General features: G+C 45.4%; 1 protein-coding gene across 1 annotated transcript; it reads right to left on the reverse strand.

The window, feature by feature from the left end:
• Window positions 1-4,903: 4,903 nt before the first annotated feature.
• LOC110486654 (leucine-rich repeat-containing protein 4B-like) lies at window positions 4,904-12,312 on the reverse strand. The gene is made up of 2 exons (XM_036941375.1): window positions 11,811-12,312; window positions 4,904-9,795 (listed from the first exon to the last, which is right to left on the reverse strand). Exons 1-2 carry the CDS (start codon window positions 12,054-12,056, stop codon window positions 7,840-7,842), a joined length of 2,202 nt encoding a protein of 733 aa, XP_036797270.1. The 5' UTR covers window positions 12,057-12,312; the 3' UTR covers window positions 4,904-7,839.
• Between the last annotated feature and the right edge of the window lie 15,324 nt (window positions 12,313-27,636).

The following is a 27,636-nucleotide window of genomic DNA, read 5'->3' on the forward strand; positions in this document are numbered from 1 at the left end:
ACACTGGCCCTCCATAGGGTGCAGTGGAGCAGACCGCCATTTGCACTTCAAAGCTTTCGAATGTGCGCTATGGCCGCCGCCCAGCTTCAAACAAACATCAGACACAGTAGAGTGTGAATATGATGGCGAGCCAAGGCGCCCATAAACTGTAAATCTGTGTGCTGTGTTGCTGTGGAGGAGAGGAGAGCAGAGTAGCAGAGGGGGGTGAATGTGTGTTGCTGTTGGGAGACTTGACTGGGAGCTTGTCCTCTGAGAGGAGAGGAGCACAGCTGCTGGCTCAGCACATCCTTTAATAGTCGCCGATGGTTCAGGACATTCCGATATGATTCCAACAACTCCACAACATCCCTGATAAACATGGAAGGTTCACGAGCAATGCAGGGGACGTCAGAGTGTTCTAGAACATCTGTCATAAACGGTTCCAATTATCAAGTCTGGAACACTGGATTAGAGGAGTCAATTTCTCTCATCTAGAACTTCCAAAAACAAGGATCTTAATGTTCTAGAACCTTCAGAATGAAGTGTTCCATAATGTTCCTTCTCAGAACAGGGTGTTCAAAGACATGAAGAACAGTGTCCCAGCTGAATACCACAGCTACGGTGGGCTCAGGAAGACCTAGCCTGATGACCAGATCCATTATGCTGGATCCCACAATTAGAGGCTTTTCAGCATGTCCCATTAGAGTAACAGTGATGGCTGCTCCCTGTTAATGGAGAATTTAGCTTTTTTGCAACCAAATCTCTATTTTTGATGTAAATGGCATGTTATAGAAGTTTGCGGAAATGGATAAGCTCTCAAAATAGTGATGCAGGTCTTTAGATGTTATATACTGAGAGCTTTGCCGTTCCTAAAATAACATATATGGGTGTTTTTGGAGAATTTGTTCATGCTTTTTCAGAGCCCCCTTACGGGGATGAGGAAGTAAATCACTGGTTGGGGTAAGTTTTCCAAAGACAAGTGAAATCTAAATAATAGTAGATTCAGTCAAAATAAAACTTCCCCTCTTATGAACCTCTCCACCTGAGGTTGCCTGACCTCTAGCACAGCACAGTCATTGACAGAAGATGAAGTCATCCACGATGAGACACCGCTAATCTCCCCGGCGTCACGGCACGCTAACACTCATGTCAGCCGCCCAAGTCAACCAAAACGGACATCTTGTGACAGAGGACATGGTTGCCAAGGAAACAATGAAATAAGCCATATGTTAATGTCTCTCTGTTCTCAAATTAAGGACACCTTCACAGAACACAAAGCCCCAGCCTCTGAAACGCAGCCCTGCTGGGAGCTGGGGAGAGGTTTGTGTTAAGCCCACCGCACAAAGACACACATCATTAAGAAAGCCCCTTTCAATCAATCATTCACAATCAGTCAGTCAATGTCAGTCAGTCAATCCGCAAATGTGTGTGCGCTCATGCCTATATGTGCTTGTGCGTGTATATGTGTGCTCCTACGTATGTGCATAGGCAACAGGGAGGCCTGTTTGATAAGTGGCTGCAGGCTCTTGTACAAATCACACGGATGGCGCAGACTGACGTCCATGAGCATCTGATCTCAACCTCCACAAAACCTCACAGGGAGAATATGGACAGGAAATACTCTGAGCCAGCACCACACGCACAAGCAGAATAACCAAGATGCTTAAAACCCATCTAAACACCAGCCTGGTAGATGTAGACGTGCTTAAAACCCATCTAAACACCAGCCTCGTAGATGTAGACGTGCTTAAAACCCATCTAAACACCAGCCTCGTAGATGTAGACATGCTTAAAACCCATCTAAACACCAGCCTGGTAGATGTAGACGTGCTTAAAACCCATCTAAACACCAGCCTCGTAGATGTAGACGTGCTTAAAACCCATCTAAACACCAGCCTCGTAGATGTAGACGTGCTTGAAACCCATCTAAACACCAGCCTCGTAGATGTAGACGTGCTTAAAACCCATCTAAACACCAGCCTCGTAGATGTAGACGTGCTTGAAACCCATCTAAACACCAGCCTCGTAGATGTAGACGTGCTTGAAACCCATCTAAACACCAGCCTCGTAGATGTAGACGTGCTTGAAACCCATCTAAACACCAGCCTCGTAGATGTAGACGTGCTTGAAACCCATCTAAACACCAGCCTCGTAGATGTAGACGTGCTTAAAACCCATCTAAACACCAGCCTCGTAGATGTAGACGTGCTTGAAACCCATCTAAACACCAGCCTCGTAGATGTAGACGTGCTTGAAACCCATCTAAACACCAGCCTCGTAGATGTAGACGTGCTTGAAACCCATCTAAACACCAGCCTCGTAGATGTAGACGTGCTTAAAACCCATCTAAACACCAGCCTCGTAGATGTAGACGTGCTTAAAACCCATCTAAACACCAGCCTCGTAGATGTAGACGTGCTTAAAACCCATCTAAAGACCGACTGCGTCATAGTAATAAAATTACCCACTGACTACTAGTCTGACAATGACGCAAAGTTAAACTAGGAGACTAGAGACTACAGACACACAGATCCCCCGTCTCAGTCGCCATCATCCTCATCATCATCATCATGATGTGTGACAATAGAAGCTTCAAGGTTTCTCTGGGTCTGTATTCATAGGCCATCTGATGGCCATTAAAAAATATGATAGCAATAATAATGCTTATAAATTTAAGCGGTTTGACATTTCTGGCCTTGACAACTGGGAGGAGCATTTGCATTTGGCGCTGGAGCGTATGCATCATTGACACCATGAGTATCAATAATGTAGCAGCTCCACTGTCGTTTCACAACTATTTTTAAATGGTTGGGTGACAGAATTAAATGAAACTCTACGAGGGAAGATAACAACAACTTACTAATTCTATGGCTTACATCTGTTCACCACCCACATATGGGACCAGCTCCAATGGTGGACCTGGCTGGTTCCCTAAAGGTGTTGTCTCACCTAAACAAGGCTATGCTCACCTCAAGCACAAATAAGGCCCCTGAAACATGACTATCTAAAAACACAAAGATCCCCTCCCAACTCTTTAGCTCTTTGTGTCGCACTGCTTTGCTTTATCTTGGCCAGGTCACAGTTGTAAATGAGAACTTATTCTCAACTGGCCTACCTGGTTAAATAAAGGTGACATAAAAAAGCTGCTCTGATCAGAACACAGCAGGTTCTACCAATTAAGATCACATCCTAAATATATCAAAAGCCTGATTAATATTGTCTCATTAGACCAGGACCTGAGCTAGAACAGCCAAACATGTCAAGATAACCGAGGCCATCGGCCCCTGTCCAATTAGGAAACACTATAGCCTTGATTGGCTGGTTTAACAGTGAGGATAACTAGGGCGGTGTGACACACGACTTGACCACAAGCTCGTAACCTCAGATTGACTACGAGTTGAGAGAGGCAGCGGCCAGTGGAATGCTAAAGAGACTGGCCGTGATAGAGCAGACCTTTGATCTCTTGGGCTCATCCCAATAGGCAGAGGGGAGAGGGGGGAAAAACCCTGCTTAACTAGAAATCCCATTTTTACTTAAAGTGTCAGTGAGAGGATCATAGAACAGCCTGGAGCAGAGGGAAACAGACAGAGAACTGCTTTAAACTGGGGATTTAAAATGGAGGTCTGACTGGCCCCCTCCCTCCCTCTCACCCTCTCTGCATCCTCCTTACACAACCCACACATTACATACACTCACCTAGCAGGCGCATGCACACACACACTGATATAGCTACAAACTAAATAATGGAAACGATATCAAGTTGCCATAGTAATCGAAAATACTACTGTAGGTACCGTAACTGAACGCACACACATGACTTATTCCCTGAATGGTTGAGCGAACGGGTCTCTTCCTGCACAGTAAACACAGCGTTTCCATTAGTGTTAAGTGTGTGTTCAGTGCTGTGTGACTCAGTCACTGCAGTGATGTTCCTGGGACTGTGGGGCACTGGCAAAACTTGTTCTGCCACTAAGCCTTTCTAGCTTGGCTATTCTCTGTGACACTTCATAAGAGCTTCATAAGGCTTCATAATGCTTTCTGAGGTGACAAGACAGGCAGGGAGTCACATCCAGAGTACTGGGGGAATAGTTGTTGTCATAACCACAACACACACACACACATATGTAAATAACTAGTGAGGGGATTAAAGATCCCTGGTGGGAAAATAAATATGTTAATAACTGGTGCATGGGATATGAGTGTTAATCACAAGTGCAAGGTGCATGAATACGTTCAACACTGGTGTAGGAATATGCAACTGACATGTAGAAGTGATATAGACGATGTAAATCACTGCATAAGTAAATCAAAAGTGTGTGTAGATGATATAGATACAGCAGGCAAGTCACTGGAATAAACCAATGGAATATGTTCATTATTTCCATGAGCAACATGAATGTGTAAATCACTTGCGTAAGCGCCGTGAAAAAATATAAATATCTATTGTGAGGACCATGGATATGTTAATAGCCTTCTATACTGTCTGTTCCCTCCTATTTGCATCAGAAACCCAAATCAAAATGCTATGATGAGGACTGTCGCAGCTGCAACAGTTGCCAGGGAAACCTGGTGGCAGGAACCTGTAGGGACATTGTGTTAGGATATGGGCACACTGTGAAAGGTGATGTGCTACTGTTGGAAGAACACTGGCCGGCTTGTAGAGGGATATGTTGTCTTAAAGGAACATGATTGACAGGGGGCATCGGGCACCATATGAGGTGCAAGCTGTGACGCTGTTTGGCGCATTATTCTGAGGGTAGGTAGTCATGGAAACAGGGTGTTGACTTAGCGAAATCACACTCGGAGCACTGATAGCTATGACATTCTGAAAATCACAGAGTGAGAGAGAGCAAGCTTGTAAATCAAAGCAGGATCTATCCTGTCCTCCTTGTGCAGGAAAAGACCCCACGCCGGCCATTTCACATTCTGTGTGTCTCATTTCAAGCACAGCTGTATTAGCCAAAGGGATACACACAAACAGGGATATTTCAATTCAATGGAAAAAAACACAAAAAAACTAATGCCACCAAGTTTCACAGAGTTCAACCGCCATTTTGTGTGCCAGGTATTTAAATTTTTCAATGTGACTTCTGCTGACAGAACATCTTTCAGAATTGTAACCAGTGTAATTAGCGAATTATAACAACAATAACAATATTACAATTGAGATAACACTTGATTTAAAAAAAGATAAAAAGGAAATAATCAAACTAGATAAAAAAACAAAATGAAAAAACACTTATAATAGCTTTTTTTAAAGAGATCTATACGTTTCTATATTTTTCATTTATTTGTCCTTTTCCTTAAAAAAACAAAATCACCCATCACCATATGATTCATCTAGGCTTTCTCTCTCTCTCTTTCATTGAATAGGTTTCTCTTACCTTTCAAACGCTTCAAAATGCTGTCCTCCTTTAGTTCCCTGCTGCCATGAATTCCATTCACACATGAGAACACTGAGTTCTGATATAATCCTCTGCAAACGGGCAGTCTTCGTCAAAGGTTCATGTCCTGTCTTTTACACAGCAGAATAAAACGAGGGGTCCTGATCGGCTGAGACTGGCGTTGTTGTACAAAACAGAGGAGTTTCTGAGGAGGCATGGGCTGTGAGGATGCCATGTGGGAGCAGCCATTTTGAGTACCATGTATTTCCTGTTTCTGCAGGTTGGTGTTTGGTGGAACACAGACCATCCCCTATTGTTGGGAGTCAATATGGTGGTTGAAGGGATCATCATCGTTCCATGTGTAATCAAATCATTCCCCACTGAATCAATTATAAACATAACTTTCATAAGGATGTACTAGGCTGCTCTGCCACCTATACACTGACTGTACAAAGCATTAGGAACACCTGCTTTTTCCATGACAGACTGACCAGGTGTAGACTATGATCCCTTATTGATATTACCTGTTAAATCCACTTCAATCAGTGTAGATGAAGGGGAGGAGTCAGTTTAAAGACAGATTGTTAAGCCTCAAGACAATTGAGACATGGATTGTGTATGTGTGCCATTCAGAGGGTGAATTTTAACGGGGTATGGTGGCAGGTGCCAGGCGCACCGGTTTGAGTGTGTCAATAGCTGCAACACTGCCGGGTTTTTCAAGCTCAACGGTTTCCCGTGTGTATCAAGAATGGTCCTCCACCCAACCTGACAACTGTGGGATGCAATGTAGTCAACATGGCCCAGCATCCCTGTGGAACGCTTTTAATACCTTGCAGTCCATTCCCCGACCAATTGAGGCTGTTCTGAGGGCAAAATGGGCTTCAACTCAATATTAGGAAGGTGTTCCTAATGTTTTGTACACTCAGTGTATGATAATAATAACAATAATAATAGTAATAATGATGATAATTATAATAATAATTTCTCAATATCATGATATATTGCATACAGATATACTGAATGCATGAAGTTGAAACCGATCACATTGCAATTTTAGATATTACCACTTGAATCAGAGCATGCTAAACCTATATCTGCTTTTAAGAGCTATCTACAGTATACGGTTGATAAGCATTTACTGAATTATTATAATTATCATCATTATCATCATTACAATATCCATATTGTTTGTATCAAAGGGTGAAGTTTTGTAATCATATTTCATATGTTCTCATTAAATGGAGAGTAAAGATCCCCCTTCTTCAATGACCCTGTTTATGTAAATGTCGCATGAGAGGGAACGCTTTGTGATGCTACAAAAATTGAAGCCAAAAATAAATTCAATCAAACACTGTACCAGTTTCCAATTTTAGCTCTTGCTCATCCATAGCCTCCACTACAATATATCCCTTTCCAGCACAGAATGTCGGCCATCTTGTTTCTAGCCAAACAAAGTTTTCATAGTGATGACCGCTATGACAGCAGTTCATTATTCTTCAGAAGCTGTGGCTATTTAGTCAGAAACTTGGTAAAGATTCTTCATAATTTATTTATTCGAATGAAAATATATTTATATATAATATGTACTTTCACAGTTTATTTGTATCTTTCGTAGTCCTTTTTGCTATTACATTATTTTTTTACGACGATTCACTCCATATACCTTCCTCTCCTTTAAAGAGAGTAGCCAGTCAGGTGTGAAAGAGGGGAGACAGTGAGATGGAGCCCACTAAGTAAAACACAACTGTTGTTGATGTTGTTTCCTCTTCCTACACATTGCTTGTTGTCCGACACTAAACTGTGTTCTGCTCAATGGTTTACTTTCTGTCCTGTTCCACAGAGTGCGTCTGGGCAGCCCTGTACTGCTCTGACACAGTCCCAAACACTTATCCGCCTACTTCAACATAGTGACTCAGATCTTATCTCTATATATACATGGTGACTTGGATTGTATCTGGTAATATACGAGGTGATCTGTATTTAGTTATAACCGTGGTGATTCTTATTGTGTCTGGGTATTGAACCTGGTCACCTGATTCAGTCTGGGAATGCTGCGGATGGATATATAGATTGCGAGGGCTTTTACTTTGGCACAGACATGCGCAAGTTTGGCACATAGTTGCCAATCTCATAATGCACTGTGTATGTGTTAGCTGATAGAATGTTCCTGTCCTTGTGTCGGGCTGTGTGTGTCTGTGTGTGTCTTGGAGTGTCTCAGAAGATGTTAATGCTTGGACGGGTGTTGAGCAGACACAGTAGAGGTGTGAGAACAATCTCTCCTCTCTCTCGCTCTCTCTCTCTATGCACTAACCATACAAAGCAGTGTCTATGTAATATTTCATATTCTGCCTGCCTACACTTTCTATCGAAATATGGCCATGGGGATAGTACAATCAGACTCCACTCTCTCCTTCCATCTCCCTGTTTTTCTGTCTCTTCATCTCTCTCTCTTTTTCCATCTGTCTCTCTCTTTCTCTCAGATCTGAGTCTCTTGCACATTCTCCTTGGAGCCACTCTTGAAGAGCAGAGGCTCGATCTGAGGGTTCTGGCCTTTCCCCATGAGCCCCTTCAGAGAGCTATGGATGCCCAGCTGGGGCAGGGGCACAGGGGAGGGCAGCGAGCCACCCGTGGGGGTGCCACCACTGGTGGAGGTGGGCCCCTGTGCGCAGGAGTTGGGGGTGCTCTGGTTCTGGGAACAGGGGGAGAGGGAGGGGTTGTTGTTGTTGTTGAGGCCCATGCCCAGGCCCATCATGTTGTTGTTGAAGTGGTGGGCCTTGTAGTAGTGGTTGAGGTGTTCCTGTCTGGCCAGGTTGGGCAGGTTGACCATCTCCGGGTGATGCATCCTCAGGCTCTGCCCTCCTCCTACTCCTCCCCCTCCGCCTCCATCCCGAGAGACGGTGCCGCCCCCTGAGATGCCGCTCCCGCGTCCACCAGCACCTGCGCCAATCTCGTCCTCTACGTTGATGATCTCGATGGCGCGGGCGGGGCCGTGGTGCTTGTGCAGCTGGTGCTGCTTCCTCAGCTTGTAGAAGACCACCAGCATCACGGCTGCCATGAAGGTAATGGCCACAAAGCAGCCAATGATGATCTTGGTGGTCTTCATCACGTCATCAAGGCCAGAATAGCCCGTTTCGGCAGTGATGGGCACAGTAAAGGTGGGCCGGGTGGCCCGGGACGAGGACAAGGACCAGGCTGACAGGGAGGAGGCAGTAGTAGGGAGCCCCCCCCTCCACTGGTGGCCAGACGGGGTAATGACGTATGACTCGTTATGGCTGTTCATGACGCCCGCGTAGACTGTCGGGCCCTCGTTGGGCTCCACCGTCTCCACGGTGACAGTAGTGAAGTAGCTGACGCCAACGTCGGCGGCAGTGACATTAAGCACGGCGGTTGCCGTGGTGTTGCCAGCCGAGTTGGTCACCATGCAGGTGTACTGACCCGTGTCCCTCAGCGTGACGTTGGTAAAGTTGAGCGTACCGTCGTGCAACACGGAGATCCGGACCCGGTAGGAGCCGTGGGTCATCAGGGTGCCGTTGGGCGTGAGCCAGTTGACCGAGGTCATGGTGGTGCCCGTGCGACACTTCAGCTCTGCAGCCATGCCCTCGGTAACGTTGAGGTCGGTGGGCGGCTCCACGATGACGGGAGCGTAGCAGGTGAAGTGGCTCTGGTCCAGCTCCCCGATGTACCTGCCCTTCAGGCCGGGGGGAGCGTGGCAGCGGGCGCAGCACGTAGTGTTACTGGGCACCGTCTCCTTCAGCCACCAGCTGAGCCACAGCACGTCACAGTTGCACACCCAGGGGTTGTGGTTGAGGTGCACCCGCTCCAGCTGGTGCAGCGGGGTGAAGAGGTCATGGGGCAGCGAGTGCAGGGAGTTGTGTGAAAGGTTGAGCTCCTCCAGGTTCTTCAGGTCGTCAAAGGCGTTGCGCTCGATGACCTTCACTTGCGAGTGCATGAGCCACAGCTTACGGAGCGACACCAGGCCCTGGAAGGAGCCAGGCCGGATGATCTCCAGACGGTTCCCAGACAGCTCCAGCTCCTCCAGACGCATCAGGGCCGTCAGGTTGGGGATGTCCTTCAGACCACACATGCCCAGGTTCAGGTAGCGCAGATTGACCAGGCCCACGAAGGCGGCGTCTGAGATGTAGTCCAGCTTCTTGAGCTCTCCCAGGTCCAGCCGGCGCAGCGAGGGCACGCGGTGGAAGGCGTAGCCCGGCAGCGTCTCGATGGGGTTGTTCCGTAACCACAGCTCCCGCAGCTTGCTGAGGTACTCGAAGGCCTGTGAGGGGACCAGGGTGAGGCGGTTGTCGAACAGCTCCAGCGTATTGAGGTTGGGCAGGCCATTGAATGCTCCCACCTCAATCTGACTGATTTTGTTCTTAGACAGCTGCAGGATCTCAAGGTGCCTCAAGTGCTTGAAGGTGTCTGACTTGATAACCTGGTGAGGAGAGAGGGAGAATGTTAATATCTCACAACATGAAGAGTGACTAGACTGTGTAAACAGGGTGCAGCTCCAGTGGCTGTGACAGCTGGGTAGAGTGTGAAAGCAATAGCACAGGTGTGAATGCAGGGACACTATCGGAACATTACCCTAATGTTTTACAAACATGAACATCAACTCAAATCTTACAGCGAGAGAAAACAAAAACAAAAATCACTGATATGAGGCAAATTAAAATTTACAACACTACAAAAAAATGATGAACACAGAAGCTGAAATGATTAATTGTGGTGTATCCGTTTTGGTAAATGAACAGACAACAGACATGGTTGTTTTTCTCAAGGTGCACTTGGACTGGGTGGGCCCCTGGACACCCCACACCAGCATCTTGGCTGTCCAAACAGAGCTCATTTGGCCAGGCATCAGACACACAGCTAGTGAGCAGGACTAAAATCCCTTTAAATCTATTTTAATTGTTTTATTATTTTATTTAACCTTTATTTAAGTCATCTATGGCTGTGTGAGATATGTGTGGGCAATGCTCTCAGTGAGGGAGGCAGTGAGAAGCTCCTGGAGCCAGGCCACTGCATCCTCCTTATGTGGAGCAGGAGGGGGGAGGGTGATAGGGAGGGTGGGGGTGTTTAAGAGGGGAGTGGGAGCTGTCAAAGCTTTACTCTCAGGGTACTTGGGGGAGAGAAGAGAAAAAATAAACCAGAGAATCTAGGATGCCTCCAGGTGTTACAATATTTTTAGATTTTTAATCATTTCAAGTGGGGCTTCGGGATACAACAAATCCAATAAGAATCCGTTGGCTAAGAGGGAAGTGTAATGAAGTGTTATTATTTCTTTATTTCATATCTTAACAAGCTGCATCTCTGTAACTCGTAAGACAAAACCATGAGAGTTGATGTTCCCTTTTTCTTCTGTAGCCATCATATACAGTTCAATCATCTGCCTTTCTGAGTGGGATAGAATGGCTGTTTGTCCACTTCCTCTCTCTGCAGTCACTTTACTGATTTGCCACAACCTGTGCCAAAACTAATGAGCATTAGCCTAAAACACTCTGTATCCAAATTCACAAATGGACTTAGCGTATTCAGCAACCTCGTGTCTGTGAAGTTGTCTAGACATTTCTAGAGTGCAGCACATTAGCGTATTCAGCAACCTCGTGTCTGTGAAGTTGTCTAGACATTTCTAGAGTGCAGCACATTAGCGTATTCAGCAACCTCGTGTCTGTGAAGTTGTCTAGACATTTCTAGAGTGCAGCACATTAGCGTATTCAGCAACCTCGTGTCTAGACATTTCTAGAGTGCAGCACATTAGCCTATTCAGCAACCTCGTGTCTGTGAAGTTGTCTAGACATTTCTAGAGTGCAGCACATTAGCGTATTCAGCAACCTCGTGTCTGTGAAGTTGTCTAGACATTTCTAGAATGCAGCACATTAGCGTATTCAGCAACCTGTGTCTGTGAAGTTGTCTAGACATTTCTAGAGTGCAGCACATTTCTGAGCGCAAAGTTCCTAAATACATAAACTGAAAACAGCGGGAATATGTCTTCTACTACACGGCTGACATGCTGAGGACTTTCACATTGGGAAGCTGGGGTTAAATGGAGTGTCCCAGTGCAGCTGTAAAACCACAACAACTACCTTGGGGTTCTGACATACAATCTGCTAACACATGTGTTCCTGTTTTTTTGCTGTTTGCTGTGTTACTGTTTGATTTACATATTAACATAACCTCCATTTCAATTGCAAAACGGTTGGGGAACACTTGTAGAACATAGGCATTATTCCATGGTAATTATAAGTGAATGACAGGTAATTACATTGAAACAAGTAAATAAAAACAGGCATTTACATAATGCTTACCAACATACAGTACACGCACACGCACACACTCATGCATGGGCATGCACGCACACAAACACACAGACACACACACACACACACACACAAAGTCAAACAAAATAAATTAACATAGTGGATAATGCTCAGTACAGTCCATATTTACCTCTATTGAATTCTCCTGCAGGTTGAGGTATCGTGTGTTGACTGATATGCTCTCAGGCACCCCATCCAGACTCTGTCTTGTACAGATGACTCGACTGGCCTGATTGGAGCAGCTGCAGTGGGTGGGACAGGGGGAGGCGGCCTCTACAAATTCTGGCCCAGAGAGGAGGAGCCGCAGTAGCAGCTGGACCAATAGGAGGAGGAGGGGAGAGGGGCAGGGAAGGCAGGTCACCGTGGTGATGCGCATGGCAACTGGGACATGACCGTGCCCTTTCTCCGAAGATGTTGATCCCAAGATGATGGATTCCTCAACCAGGTTGACTTTGCTTAGTTTCTCCAGTGGCAATTTGTTCCTTTTAATGTTTCATTTTTAAAGGTGTTTTATCTTCCGTCTATCTCTGTTTTTTCCAGGGGGGTTTAACAGAAATATGTGCATAAACAGATGTTACTCCTTTTTTTCTGTCGTCTAGGGATTTGAGTGGGGCCTTTGAGAAGAATCCACGAGTTACTGTGAGAGAGAGAGAGAGAGACAGAGAGAGAGAGAGAGAGAGAGAGAGAGAGAGAGAGAGAGAGAGAGAGACAGAGAGAGACAGAGAGAGAGAGAGAGAGACAGAGAGAGACAGAGAGAGAGAGAGAACACAGACATTAGAAATAGTACAGTATACTATGCTCCTCCAATTGTTTAGAAACATTTACACTGAGCAGAACTGATGGAAAAGTCTATATTCTTCCAGGTATAAGTTATTCTGAAAGGACTGTGGATCCTGTGCATAACATGAGAAGCCTTAAAAGGTGCGTGTCATTGCTCATTAGTGAAGGTCAAGTTTTACAGCAAATCACTATAGTGAACAGCAGTGTCATCATACAATAGACATCTTTACAATATTGCAACTCTGGATCATGCATTTCAGGTTACTGTCCGCCCTTGGAATGAAAAGTAATATTGTAATGCTAACACTCATGACTATGTTATTCATGAATTGGTTCTACAGTATATGCACTCACGCGTTCAAGACAACAGTTCTCAGGACGACAGTACAATACCAATAATATTGTTTAAAGAGATTCTCTGGTACTTTTGAATACTTTTTAGCCAGTAGTTTTGAAAGTAAAGCTCACAATCTAAACGAGGTCCCTGAAAATTGCATACTACGTCACATATTGTTTGAGCAGATATGTGCACCATGTCACTCTCTTTCTCTCTCTCTCTGCCTCTCTCTGCCTCTCTCTGCCTCTCTCTGCCTCTTGCTAGCTGTCACTCAAATGGCGAGGGGCTGAAGCTCATTGGCTAGAACTGAAAATGCTAGGGGGCTGGCCCACAAGGGGGAAAATGTAGGAAATGGCGCAGCACAGCTTTCAAACTAGGGATTTCGTAGCTAATTGAGGTAAGACAGTAATTCTTCTCATATAATATGCATATATGAACTACACATTGACACATCAAGCCCAAAGCGGCAGATTTAAAAAATACTTAGTATTCGCCAAAGTTCCGGAGCATGTCTTTAAATCCCAGTGTCCAAACACTGAGTTGTGACTTCAACCCAAATCCTCTCTCTATTAGCATTGCACGGGTATTGGGTTGACAGTACTAATTCTTTTTCCATACTGGCTCTGCATTACATGCTCTAGGGGTCACAGAATGGCGGTGAAGGGTGCAGTCTTCCTTAACACTGATAGATGATTAACTCTACCCAGGCTCCTGGAGCCAGCGAAGGAGAATTGCTCTCCCTTTGCAGGTCATTTAGACCTGAATAACCTTAAATAAGGGCATACAGTCCACTATTATTAATGATGATGGCTGTAATGATGGGACTCTGACACGCAAATACATTTCACACACTTGGCATTCACACTTGGCTCAGGGAAAAAAACGAGGAGAGATTGAGAGAGAGAAAGGGAGAGAGAGGGATTATTAATCTGATAGATGACTGTACATCTGAAGGGAGAGAGAGGGATTATTAATCTGATAGATGACTGTACAGCTGAAGGAAGAGAAGGGAATTATCAACACTACAGTAATAGATGAAAACTGAACAGTTGCAGAGAGGCAATGGGAGAGCGAAGGAGGGGGGGAAGTGAAAGAGCGAAAGAGAGAAGAGAGAGAGAGGGAGAGAGAGAAAGAACAAGAGGTTGGGCAAAGTGGGAGAGAGAGATGAGAGAGGGTAGAGAAAGAACAAGATATTGGGGAGAGAGGGAGAGAAGGCAAGAGAGAGCGAGAGAGAGAGAGCAAGAGATTGGGGATAGAGGGAGAAAGAGAGGGAGATAAAGATAGATGGATGGAGTGGAGGGAGTGAGAGGGATGCTAGAGGGACAGAAGCAGAGGAGAAAGAGGGGGGCGGGGGTAGAGAAAGAACAAGATATTGGGGATAGAGCGAGATAAAGATAGATGGATGGAGTAGAGTGAGTGAGAGGGATGCTAGAGGGACAGAAGCAGATGAGAGAGAGAAATAGTTGGGGGAATGAAAAAGAGAATGGTCGTAGAGAGAGAAAAAGATGGAGTAATAAAGATTAGAGAGGAGAGAGGTAGGGGAAAGACTCAATAGAGAGATGAATATAAAGTAGACAGAGATGGAGGGAGGGGAACGACACAGAGATGCATATACAACAGAGAGAGCAATGGAGAGATGGAGGGGAAAGACAATACAGAATAATTAATTTTAAAAAGATGGAGATGGGTGCACAGAAGAGATTTCTCTCACTGAAAGGTAGATGAGTAGGGAAAGAGAGAAGGAGAAAGAGAGAGGGAGCAAAAGAGGGGTGAGATTGATCAATAATTTGTACGCAGAGTGCAATGACATTAAAACACAAACAAGGACACCGTGATAAATCATATCTCCAGCACCATCTCTGTGTCATAGAAGTGAACAGGACACAGGTCCGGTACTGACCTGCTGCTGCTGGGACAGTCACAGTTCTAGAACCAGATACTGTGTACTGGAACCATTAGTCAAAGCTCTAGACCAGAACTAGTAGGATACTGGGACAGTCACAGCTCTAGACCAGAACTAGTAGGATACTGGGACAGTCAAAGCTCTAGACCAGAACTAGTAGGATACTGGGACAGTCACAGCTCTAGACCAGAACCAGTAGGATACTGGGACAGTCACAGCTCTAGACCAGAACTAGTAGGATACTGGGACAGTCACAGCTCTAGACCAGAACTAGTAGGATACTGGGACAGTCAAAGCTCTAGACCAGAACTAGTAGGATACTGGGACAGTCACAGCTCTAGACCAGAACCAGTAGGATACTGGGACAGTCACAGCTCTAGACCAGAACTAGTAGGATACTGGGACAGTCACAGCTCTAGACCAGAACCAGTAGGATACTGGGACAGTCACAGCTCTAGACCAGAACTAGTAGGATACTGGGACAGTCACAGCTCTAGACCAGAACCAGTAGGATACTGGGACAGTCACAGCTCTAGACCAGAACTAGTAGGATACTGGGACAGTCACAGCTCTAGACCAGAACCAGTAGGGTACTGGGACAGTCACAGCTCTAGACCAGAACCAGTAGGATACTGGGACAGTCACAGCTCTAGACCAGAACCAGTAGGGTACTGGGACAGTCACAGCTCTAGACCAGAGCCAGTAGGGTACTGGGATAGTCACAGCTCTAGACCAGAACCAGTAGGGTACTGGGACAGTCACAGCTCTAGACCAGAACGAGTAGTCACTATGGACATAACACTGGACCCTTATACGGCAAGCTTCTCACAATGTTAAATACAGATAAAACGACACTCCTTGTCATGACAAAAACATTTTTGGCAAGACAAGGATGGCAAGGAGTGGGATGTTAGCGCAAACAGAATGATATACCCAGGCTACCTCAGATTTCGTACCTCCCTGCGTTTGCGTGAAACTTTTGAGGCAAATCTCTTAGAAGCATACCTCCACATCATATGCTGTGACATCATCATATACATCATCCCCATGACAGTTTCATTTAAATATAGTCTTTCAGTGCCAATCTAACAGGGGGAAAGAATCATTTAAATCTGCATTTAATGTTCTGAAAAACGAATCCCCGGTGTTTCTCTTCTCTATCGTGGCTATTATGTGCATCCCAGCATATGAAACATAACAACAGACTGCAGGCATTACCCTTGAAATGACAGCCACCTCTATGTTTAATTTTAGCCACCATTAGGACTGATGTGTAAGTACGGCAGTTATTTTGGGGAGACGACAGCTGATCCAAATCAAAGGGAGCCGAGGGAGATGGGATGAGATGTGAGGCTGAGAGAGAGATGCAGGCTGAGATAGTTTGGTTGGTTAGTGGGGAGTGGAGTGGAGTCCATCGAGGAACTGGAAGTAGTTGGAGTTGGCGTCTGCTTCACTGTTGTCGAATCGCTGTCACCATCAACATTTTAGTGGCCTCTGCCTGTCTCCATCTCTCTCTAGGTCACTCTCTTTCTGCTCTCTCTCTCTCTCTCTCTCTCTCCTCCCCTCCTATGTTTCTCTCCTCTCTCCCCATGTGTTGCTGCTGTGTCCAGTGGCTGTGGAAATACTGCATTGACCTCTCAGTTTGATGAACGATTAACCTGCTACACTGACACATATTAACCCTTTGATCTCAGTTCTCAGTCTGCCTCGCAGGAGATCACTGTCGGTTCAATCCCCCCCCCCCCTTCTCACTCTCTCTCAATTCAAATCTTAGCCAAGAGAGTAACCATGGTTACCTATTCACCACACTCTGCCCCTTTCTCCCTCTTCAGCTGTATCCCACCCTTTCCACCTCTCCCTTCTGCCACTCATTAAAAATCAGCATTTTTTGAAGGTATACACAGGCACACCCATAATCACATATTCACAAAGAAAGATACTAACACTCTGCCAGCCAGCCAGCCAGACAGACAGCCAGCCAGACACAGACAGACAGACAGACAGACAGACAGACATACATACTCCAGGGGTGCTCTGCCATCCTAACAATAACAATACTCAATAATGAGTGTGCAGACACCACGATGTCAGCTCAGTAGACAGAGCCTAGGCACCCAGTAGACAGACAGAGCTCCTATCTATTCTACTATCTGTATGTAGAGAGGAGACCCCTGACCTATCTGATCAGACTGACACCTAGGGCTCCGTTCCCGTTCCCGATCACTGAAGCGTTACAGATTGCGCCATAGAAATGTTAATGCCATTTTGATTGAGCCGACACATGCAGCGTTTACCATGAATACAGTCTCCGTTAACGCGGGATCATTGCCTTTACATTTCAATCACGCTGTAACGCTGTCCGTGATACAGATTGAGTCCCTGGCCAGGCTTAGAACATAACACCCAAGATGGTGACAGATCACAGGCCTTCTTCTTCTTGACCTCTCCTGTTACCAACAATAAGTTCATTGCTAATGTTTACAAACTCATTTTTCAAGAGCTCGAGTGTCATGAAACTGTTGAAAGTTACTGCAGAGAGGTCTATCATTTCCCCGCCCAACTTCCACAGTGAGCCCGCTGTCTGTTATCATGTGATCTACACTGAACAGCTCACAGCGGAGAAGTGTAAGATATGATAAATCAGCACTAATGTGATTACCCTGTGTGTCTGCTGGTTAACGTTGGCTGTTTTTTACTCTCCCCAACCCACAATCTCTCTCTGTTTATCCCTTCTAGTGGAAAAGCAGCTCATGCAGGATAATACTCAGAAGCCAACCCCAAAATAAAACCATGCCACCGAAGAAAAACTAAATCCTTGATACAGTATTTATTTGAAACAACTATGTTGAGAACATTTCAATTGCTGTAACTTTAAGCTACTGGTTTGTTGGCAGATATTAGCAGCAGTCTTCTTGTTTTGTTCTTACAGTAGTTCACAGCCATAGAGGTGCTTGGTTCACGTTATTCTACATATTAAACTTCTGTGTAATCCAATAGAACGACTACACACAATCTAGCCTAAAATGTTGGGCTGATGTACTCATCCTACTTCATTTTACTCTCACATTCAGAGCCACTTGTAAATGTTTAAAGCATTTGAATAACAGCCAAGTGAAATTTACTCTGGGACCAAAGACCAGGAGCTTTTACATAAATGAAAAGGAGAATACTGCATCATGACACAGTCACCGATTTAATGGAAAACAAAAAAATGGTTTTATTCTGCAGGTGGAACACAGTCACGCACAGACTAGTGGAGGGAAACCAACGGAACACACACACACACACGTCTATTATTTTCTACTGAGCCAGTTACTCAATGATCACATTCCTATCTATTATTATTTCTTATTGTTGTTGCATTGTCCAGAAGGAACCTGCAAGTCAGCATTTTGTTAGACGGTGTACATGTGTATCCTGTACATACTGTCTGACTAATACAACTTCAAACTTGAAAAAACACACACATTCACACAGACAGACACAGACACACACACACACACACACACACACACAGTCTGTGTGACTGAACACATTTTCAATAGGCAAAACAAAGCTACACCTGTATGCCACTGCCTTGCTGACCAAGGTACACAGAGGAAGCCTATAGGAAGCCTCCTCCAGCTTCACCCCTACCGTGACACGCCTCCACCTGCATCCCAACCCTATCACTCCTCCACCCCTCCTTCACCCCTACCCTGACACGCCTCCACCTGCACCCCAACCCTACCACTCCTCCACCCCTCCTTCACCCCTACCCTGACACGCCTCCACCTGCACCCCAACCCTACCACTCCTCCACCCCTCCTTCACCCCTACCCTGATACGCCTCCACCTGCATCCCAAACCTACCACTCCTCCTTCACCCCTATCCTGATACGCCTCCACCTGCATCCCAAACCTACCACTCCTCCTTCCTCCCTACCCTGATACACCTCCACCTGCATCCCAACCACTCCTCCACCCCTCCTTCACCCCTACCCTGATACACCTCCACCTGCATCCCAACCCTACCACTCCTCCACCCCTCCTTCACCCCTACCCTAATACACCTCCACCTCTATCCCAACCCTACCACTCCTCCACCCCTTCTTCACCCCTACCCTGATACACCTCCACCTGCATCCCAACCACTCCTCCACCCCTCTTTCACCCCTACCCTGATACACCTCCACCTGTATCCCAATCCTACCACTCCTCCACCCCTCCTTCACCCCTACCCTAATACACCACCTCTATCCCAACCCTACCACTCCTCCACCCCTTCTTCACCCCTACCCTGATACACCTCCACCTGCATCCCAACCACTCCTCCACCCCTCTTTCACCCCTACCCCGATACACCTCCACCTGTATCCCAATCCTACCACTCCTCCACCCCTCCTTCACCCCTACCCCGATACACCTCCACCTGCATCCCAACCCTACCACTCCTCCACCCCTCCTTCACCCCTACCCTGATACGCCTCCACCTGCACCCCAACCCTACCACTCCTCCACCCCTCCTTCACCCCTACCCTGATACACCACCTGCATCCCAACCCTACCACTCCTCCACCCCTCCTTCACCCCTACCCTGATACACCTCCACCTGCATCCCAACCCTACCACTCCTCCACCCCTCCTTCACCCCTACCCTGATACACCTCCACCTCTATCCCAACCCTACCACTCCTCCACCCCTCCTTCACCCCTACCCTGATACACCTCCACCTGCATCCCAACCCTACCCCTCCTCCACCCCTACCCTGATACGCCTCCACCTGCACCCCAACCCTACCACTCCTCCTTCACCCCTACACTGATACACCTCCACCTGCATCCCAACCACTCCTCCACCCCTACCCTGATACGCCTCCACCTGCATCCCAAACCTACCACTCCTCCACCCCTCCTTCAACCCTACCCTGATACGCCTCCACCTGCATCCCAACGATACAACACCAGGCTGCTTGTTAGGGCGCACACCTGTCACCAGCGTTACGCGCATAATGACATTCACCTGGACTCCATCACCTCCTTGATTACCTGCCCTTTATATGTCACTCCCTTTGGTTTCTTCCCCAGTCGTCATTGTTTCTGTTTCATGTTGGTACACTGTTTGCGTTTCTTGTTTTGTTAATTTATTTATTACATGTATTCACTCCCTGAATTTGCTTCCCAACTCTGTGTACATCATTACTCTCCACCCCAACTCTCCTCCATCCCTAACCTGATACACCTCCACCTCCACTCCAACTCTCCTCCACCCCTACCCTGATACACCTCCACCTCAACTTTCTTCCAACCCTACCCTGATACACCTCCACCTCAACTCTCCTCCAACCCTACCCTGATACGCCTCCACCTCAACTCTCCTCCACCCCTACCCTGATACCTCTACCTCTACCCTGATACGCCTCCACCCCTACCCCAACTCTTCTCCACCCCTACCCTGATACTCCTCCACCTCAACTCTGCTCTAGCCCTACCCTGATACCCATCTTCCAGTGTAATCCGCAGGAGGAGCACTGGCCTTATTGTTGAATGACAGCTGACATCACATGCCCACACATACACACACACACACATAATTCAGGGTGTGCTGTAAGCAGCGTGACTAACAGTGTGCTAACTTCCTGCTTTGTGTTGGCTCCGTAATACCTGATTTATGTGGATCTCAGGGGAGGAAGCCCCCAGGTTATTGAAATACTGTGCACAGGGTTCGAGTGGGGATGTTAGTACAGGTAAATCAATGGTGGCAGTCAATACCCTACCTGGGCTAAAGGCACAGGAGGTCAGCTACCAGATTCAGCTGAAAACACTACTATTGTGCTGCATATTGATTTCAACCATCATCCCGCATTTTTTTTACACACACAGGTTTCTATAAAGCACATTTTTGTATGTCAGAGGCAACATCCGTTTTTGACGGTTGGTAATCCATATTTATGCAAATTACGATACAACATAATGTATCATAAGTCATTGAATAAATATTGCAGAGTTCTCGATTTATAAATGATGAGACAAACCTTAACACCTTCAAAATAGCCGGGATAAATTGTAAAGCAACACTTTATTTGTTGAGACACATTCACTGGACTCTACACACACATTCACTCTATACGTAGACACATCAAGCAGTCTCTCTCAATGCACACACAGTCTGTGGGCTTCATTAGAATTCAGGATGCAAAGTGAAGGCCTGATCTATTCAGAATTGCTCATACAGGACAAAGACAGAGACAGAGAGAGACAGAGAGAGAGAGAGACAGAGAGAGAGAGAGACAGAGAGAGAGAGAGAGAGAGAGAGAAAGCCCTCCTCTCCTTCAGAGAGAGGGCCATGAGCAGCAGATTAAAAGTCAGTGTGTTGAAAGCTGACCGCTTTCATTACCCACCACATTTACTAACACGTGACCTAACCAAAGTCCCCCACCTCACTACCATCACCCAACCGGCTTAGCCAATATACGACCAAACCATGTAAAACTGACTGCTTTCATTACCTACCACATTTACTAACACGTGATCTAACCAAAGTCCCCCACCCCACTACCATCACCCAACCGGCTTAGCCAATATACGACCAAACCATGTAAAACTGACTGCTTTCATTACCCAACCAATTTTTAATAACACGATCCAACCGTAACCCTCCCGCTTCCAGTCACCCATGTGACACATGAGTGAGCAGCAGCATGATCGCGTTCCATTATGCGCTGGCTTTACTAACACATGGTTGAACCGTATAGTATAGCCGACCACTCTCACTCCCATGGAGCACATGAAGGAAAACCATCTATGGCCCTCAGTCCCCACCCAGCGGTCCCTACCCAGCGGTCCCTACCCAGCGTTCCCTACCCAGCGTTCCCTACCCAGCGGTCCCTACCCAGCGTTCCCTACCCAGCGTTCCCTAACCAGCGGTCCCTACCCAGCGTTCCCTACCCAGCGGTCCCTACCCAGCAGTCTCTACCCAGCAGGCCCTACCCAGCGGTCCCTACCCAGCGTTCCCTATCCAGCGGTCCGTACCCAGCGGTCCCTACCCAGCGGTCCATACACAGCGGTCCCTACCCAGCGGTCTCTACTCAGCGGTCCCTACCCAGCAGGCCCTACCCAGCGGTCGCTACCCAGCGGGCCCTACCCAGCAGGCCCTACCCAGCGGTCTCTACCCAGCGGTCCCTACCCAGCAGGCCCTACCCAGCAGTCTCTACCCAGCAGTCCATACCCAGCGGTCTAGTTGAGCCGACCACCGTCACTCCGAAAGTACCTTTCAATAACACAAGAAAGTAACCCATCTATGGCTCCCAGTCTCTACCCAGACTTCCCTGCTGTAAGGGACATAGACATGAGCACACCCCCCCCCAGGGGAAATTCCACTATTTCTAATGATGTCAACTCAATGGATTATGGTATTCATTTGATATCATTAACCATTGTCATTCTCCCCAACTATTATTCAATTATTAATGCCAGTCATCATGGCCCCAGAAGGGCCGACACCCAGGCCTAGGCTGGACACTCAATCAAACCAATCACAGCTAATTATATCTGCTCTGTCATCAGTGGCAGGCGGCTTAGCAGCTCTGCTGAGAATGGGTCAGTCAGTGCTCATGCAATATCCAGACTCTGGTTATTATAATTGAAGTGATGCCAGATCATGCAAAAGGAAACCTAGATCTTTGTCCTTCCCTCCTGTGGTTAGGACAATGTATAGGCACATGAGGCGAGAAACGCTGATACAGTGCCTTGCGAAAGTATTCGGCCCCCTTGAACTTTGCGACCTTTTGCCACATTTCAGGCTTCAAACATAAAGATATAAAACTGTATTTTTTTGTGAAGAATCAACAACAAGTGGGACACAATCATGAAGTGGAACGACATTTATTGGATATTTCAAACTTTTTTAACAAATCAAAAACTGAAAAATTGGGCGTGCAAAATTATTCAGCCCCCTTAAGTTAATACTTTGTAGCGCCACCTTTTGCTGCGATTACAGCTGTAAGTCGCTTGGGGTATGTCTATCAGTTTTGCACATCGAGAGACTGACATTTTTTTCCCATTCCTCCTTGCAAAACAGCTTGAGCTCAGTGAGGTTGGATGGAGAGCATTTGTGAACAGCAGTTTTCAGTTCTTTCCACAGATTCTCGATTGGATTCAGGTCTGGACTTTGACTTGGCCATTCTAACACCTGGATATGTTTATTTTTGAACCATTCCATTGTAGATTTTGCTTTATCTTTTGGATCATTGTCTTGTTGGAAGACAAATCTCCGTCCCAGTCTCAGATCTTTTGCAGACTCCATCAGGTTTTCTTCCAGAATGGTCCTGTATTTGGCTCCATCCATCTTCCCATCAATTTTAACCATCTTCCCTGTCCCTAATGAAGAAAAGCAGGCCCAAACCATGATGCTGCCACCACCATGTTTGACAGTGGGGATGGTGTGTTCAGGGTGATGAGCTGTGTTGCTTTTACGCCAAACATAACATTTTGCATTGTTGCCAAAAAGTTCAATTTTGGTTTCATCTGACCAGAGCACCTTCTTCCACATGTTTGGTGTGTCTCCCAGGTGGCTTGTGGCAAACTTTAAACTACACTTTTATGGATATCTTTAAGAAATGGCTTTCTTCTTGCCACTCTTCCATAAAGGCCAGATTTGTGCAATATACGACTGATTGTTGTCCTATGGACAGAGTCTCCCACCTCAGCTGTAGATCTCTGCAGTTCATCCAGAGTGATCATTCTCCTTGTATGAGCTGAAAGTTTAGAGGGACGGCCAGGTCTTGGTAGATTTGCAGTGGTCTGATACTCCTTCCATTTCAATATTAGGCAACAACATCTCCTCCCCGCTGATCCTCAACACTGGGGCCCCACAAGGTTGCGTTCTGAGCCCTCTCCTGTACTCCCTGTTCACCCAGGACTGCGTGGCCACGCACGCCTCCAACTCAATCATCAAGTTTGCGGACGACACAACAGTGGTAGGCTTGATTACCAACAACGATGAGACGGCCTACAGGGAGGAGGTGAGGGCCCTCGGAGTGTGGTGTCAGGAAAACAACCTCACACTCAACGTCAACAAAACTAAGGAGATGATTGTGGACTTCAGGAAACAGCAGAGGGAACACCCCCCTATCCACATCGATGGAACAGTAGTGGAGAGGGTAGCAAGTTTTAAGTTCCTCGGCATACACATCACAGACAAACTGAATTGGTCCACTCACACAGACAGCATCGTGAAGAAGGCGCAGCAGCGCCTCTTCAACCTCAGGAGGCTGAAGAAATTCGGCTTGTCACCAAAAGCACTCACAAACTTCTACAGATGCACAATCGAGAGCATCCTGGCGGGCTGTATCACCGCCTGGTATGGCAACTGCACCGCCCTCAACCGTAAGGCTCTCCAGAGGGTAGTGAGGTCTGCACAACGCATCACCGGGGGCAAACTACCTGCCCTCCAGGACACCTACACCACCCGATGTCACAGGAAGGCCATAAAGATCATCAAGGACATCAACCACCCGAGCCACTGCCTGTTCACCCCGCTATCATCCAGAAGGCGAGGTCAGTACAGGTGCATCAAAGCTGGGACCGAGAGACTGAAAAACAGCTTCTATCTCAAGGCCATCAGACTGTTAAACAGCCACCACTAACACTGAGTGGCTGCTGCCAACACACTGACACTGACTCAACTCCAGCCACTTTAATAATGGGAATTGATGGGAAATGATGTAAATATATCACTAGCCACTTTAAACAATGCTACCTTATATAAATGTTACTTACCCTACATTATTCATCTCATATGCATACGTATATACTGTACTCTATATCATCGACGGTATCCTTATGTAATACATGTATCACTAGCCACTTTATACTATACTATGCCACTTTGTTTACATACTCATCTCATTTGTACATACTGTACCCGATACCATCTACTGTATCTTGCCTATGCTGCTCTGTACCATCACTCATTCATATATCCTTATGTACATATTCTTTATCCCCTTACACTGTGTACAAGACAGTAGTTTTGGAATTGTTAGTTAGATTACTTGTTATTACTGCATTGTCGGAACTAGAAGCACAAGCATTTCGCTACACTCGCATTAACATCTGCTAACCATGTGTATGTGACAAATAAAATTTGATTTGATTTGATTTGATTTGATTTGATTTATTATCGCTTGCACAGTGCTCCTTGGGATGTTTAAAGCTTGGGAAATCTTTTTGTATCCAAATCGGGCTTTAAACTTCTTCACAACAGTATCTCGGACCTGCCTGGTGTGTTCCTTGTTCTTCATGATGCTCTCTGCGCTTTTAACGGACCTCTGAGACTATCACAGTGCAGGTGCATTTATACGGAGACTTGATTACACACAGGTGGATTGTATTTATCATCATTAGTCATTTAGGTCAACATTGGATCATTCAGAGATCCTCACTGAACTTCTGGAGAGAGTTTGCTGCACTGAAAGTAAAGGGGCTGAATAATTTTGCACGCCCAATTTTTCAGTTTTTGATTTCGCAAGGCACTATACACTCGAGAATCTGTGGAAAGAACTGAAAACTGCTGTTCACAAATGCTCTCCATCCAACCTCACTGAGCTCGAGCTGTTTTGCAAGGAGGAATGGGAAAAAATGTCAGTCTCTCGATGTGCAAAACTGATAGAGACATACCCCAAGCGACTTACAGCTGTAATCGCAGCAAAAGGTGGCGCTACAAAGTATTAACTTAAGGGGGCTGAATAATTTTGCACGCCCAATTTTTCAGTTTTTGATTTGTTAAAAAAGTTTGAAATATCCAATAAATGTCGTTCCACTTCATGATTGTGTCCCACTTGTTGTTGATTCTTCACAAAAAAATACAGTTTTATATCTTTATGTTTGAAGCCTGAAATGTGGCAAAAGGTCGCAAAGTTCAAGGGGGCCGAATACTTTCGCAAGGCACTGTATGTGTGACATGATAACAGAGGCTGTAATGCCATGCGGTTCATCACACTGCATTATTCAGGGACAGCCCTAGGTTGTTCCCACAAATTCAGCCTATCATAGCTGATCAGCAAGTATCTCCAGCATGCTAGCAGTCAGCTTCACCCTCCATCCTGTCGACACCAGCAAGTTGGGCTGCTATCAATCAATCAATCCCAGCCTATATAGAGATCAGCCAACTTCTTGCCCTATTGAGAATAGTGCCAGTCTCATCTATATCCCCCTCTTGTTTTCTTTTAAAAAGTCAAAAGTTTCTCTCTCACACACACACACACAACCACACCCACCCACCCACACACATACACGCAACCACATTTATACAGTAAAAGACACGTCTTACTGTGGTATTTTCTCTCTAACGTAACACTCCAAAATGGTGAACAGAGCTGTGCAGATTGACAATGCTCAAGTCTGATTTTAACTTGATTCAGGTGACAAGAGCACTGAGAGGTTAAGTCCCAGACAGCTTTGCTCTTGGCTAGGTGTGCAGGTGTAATCTCCCCTGTTCCTGTTTGCTTGTTTTCATCTGCCTCATCAGTTATGCAGTGATGTGACTCTGAAATGAAAGTGCAGGCTGGCCTGATTTCTCATATGACTGAGATCTCCCATCCCACACTTAATTTGTGACAACAACAAAGTTATGACTCTCAGCTTGGTTTTGGCAGTTCAAATTAGTCTGCCAACTGGGCATAGTTGACCTGTCCGCTCTTCTCTTCATAGGGGCAAACAGCCAACCAGGGGCTTGTGTGGATTCTGTGGGCTTGCTAACACAGTGATGTTCCTTTATTCTTTACTGTATAACTAAAAATTTAGCGAGCTATATATTAAAATCTAGTTAGCTCTATATCAAAATCTAGTGAGATCTATATCAAAATCGAGTGATCTCTATATTAAAATCTAGTGAGCTCAATATTAAAATCTAGTGAGCTCTATATTAAAATCTAGTAAGCTCTATATTAAAGTCTAGTGAGTTCTATATTAAAATCTATTGAGCTCTATATCAAAATCTAGTGAGCTCTATAATAAAATCTTGTGAACTCTGTATTAAAATCTAGCAAGCTCTATAATTCAAATCTATATTAAAATCTAGCTGAGCCCTATATTAAAATATAGCAATCTGTATATTAAAATCTAGTGAGCTCTATAGTAAAATCTAGCTGAGCCCTATATTAAAATCTAGCGAGCTCTATATTCAAATCTAGTGAGCTCTATATTAACATTTACTGAGATCTATATTTTAAAATCTAGCGATATCTATATTAAAATCTAGCGAGATCTATATTAAAATCTAGTGAGCTATATATTAAAATCTAGCTGAGCCCTATATCAAAATCTAGTGATCTCTATATTAAAATTTAGTGAGCTCTATATTAAAATCTAGCGAGCTCTATATAAAAATCTAGCGAGCTCCATATTAAAATCTAGCGAGCTCTATATTCAAATCTAGTGAGCTCTATATTAACATTTACTGAGATCTATATTAAAATCTTGTGAGTTCTATATTAAAATCTAGTGAGCGCTATAATAAAATCTAGTGAGCTCTATAATAAAATCTTGTGAACTCTGTAATAAAATCTAGCAAGCTCTATATTCAAATCTATATTATAATCTAGATGAGTGCCATATTAAAATCTAGCAATCTGTATATTAAAATCTAGTGAGCTCTATATTAAAATCTAGCGAGCTCTATATTCAAATTTAGTGAGTTCTATATTCAAATCTACTGAGATCTATATCAAACTCTAGTGAGCTCTATATCAAAATCTAGTGAGCTTTATCAAAATCTATTGACTTCAATATTCAAATCTAGTGAGCTCTATTTAAAATCTAGTAAGCTCTATATTAAAGTCTAGTGAGTACTATCTTAAAATCTATTGAGCTCTATATCAAAATCTTGTGAACTCTGTATTAAAATCTAGCAAGCTCTATATTCAAATCTATATTCAAATCTAGCTGAGCCCTATA

Source organism: Oncorhynchus mykiss, chromosome 13 (genome assembly GCF_013265735.2).
Source record: "Oncorhynchus mykiss isolate Arlee chromosome 13, USDA_OmykA_1.1, whole genome shotgun sequence".
In the NCBI taxonomy this organism is placed as follows: Eukaryota; Metazoa; Chordata; class Actinopteri; order Salmoniformes; family Salmonidae; genus Oncorhynchus; species Oncorhynchus mykiss.

What these genes read in the sequence shown, in the direction of transcription:
- LOC110486654 (XM_036941375.1), bottom strand. Translation starts at nt 12,056, where the DNA reads ATGCGCATCACCACGGTGACCTGCCTTCCCTGCCCCTCTCCCCTCCTC. An exon ending in TGCAGGAGAATTCAATAGAG is followed by an intron (nt 9,796 to 11,810) that starts GTAAATATGGAC and finishes TCTCCTCACCAG; the next exon opens with GTTATCAAGTCAGACACCTT.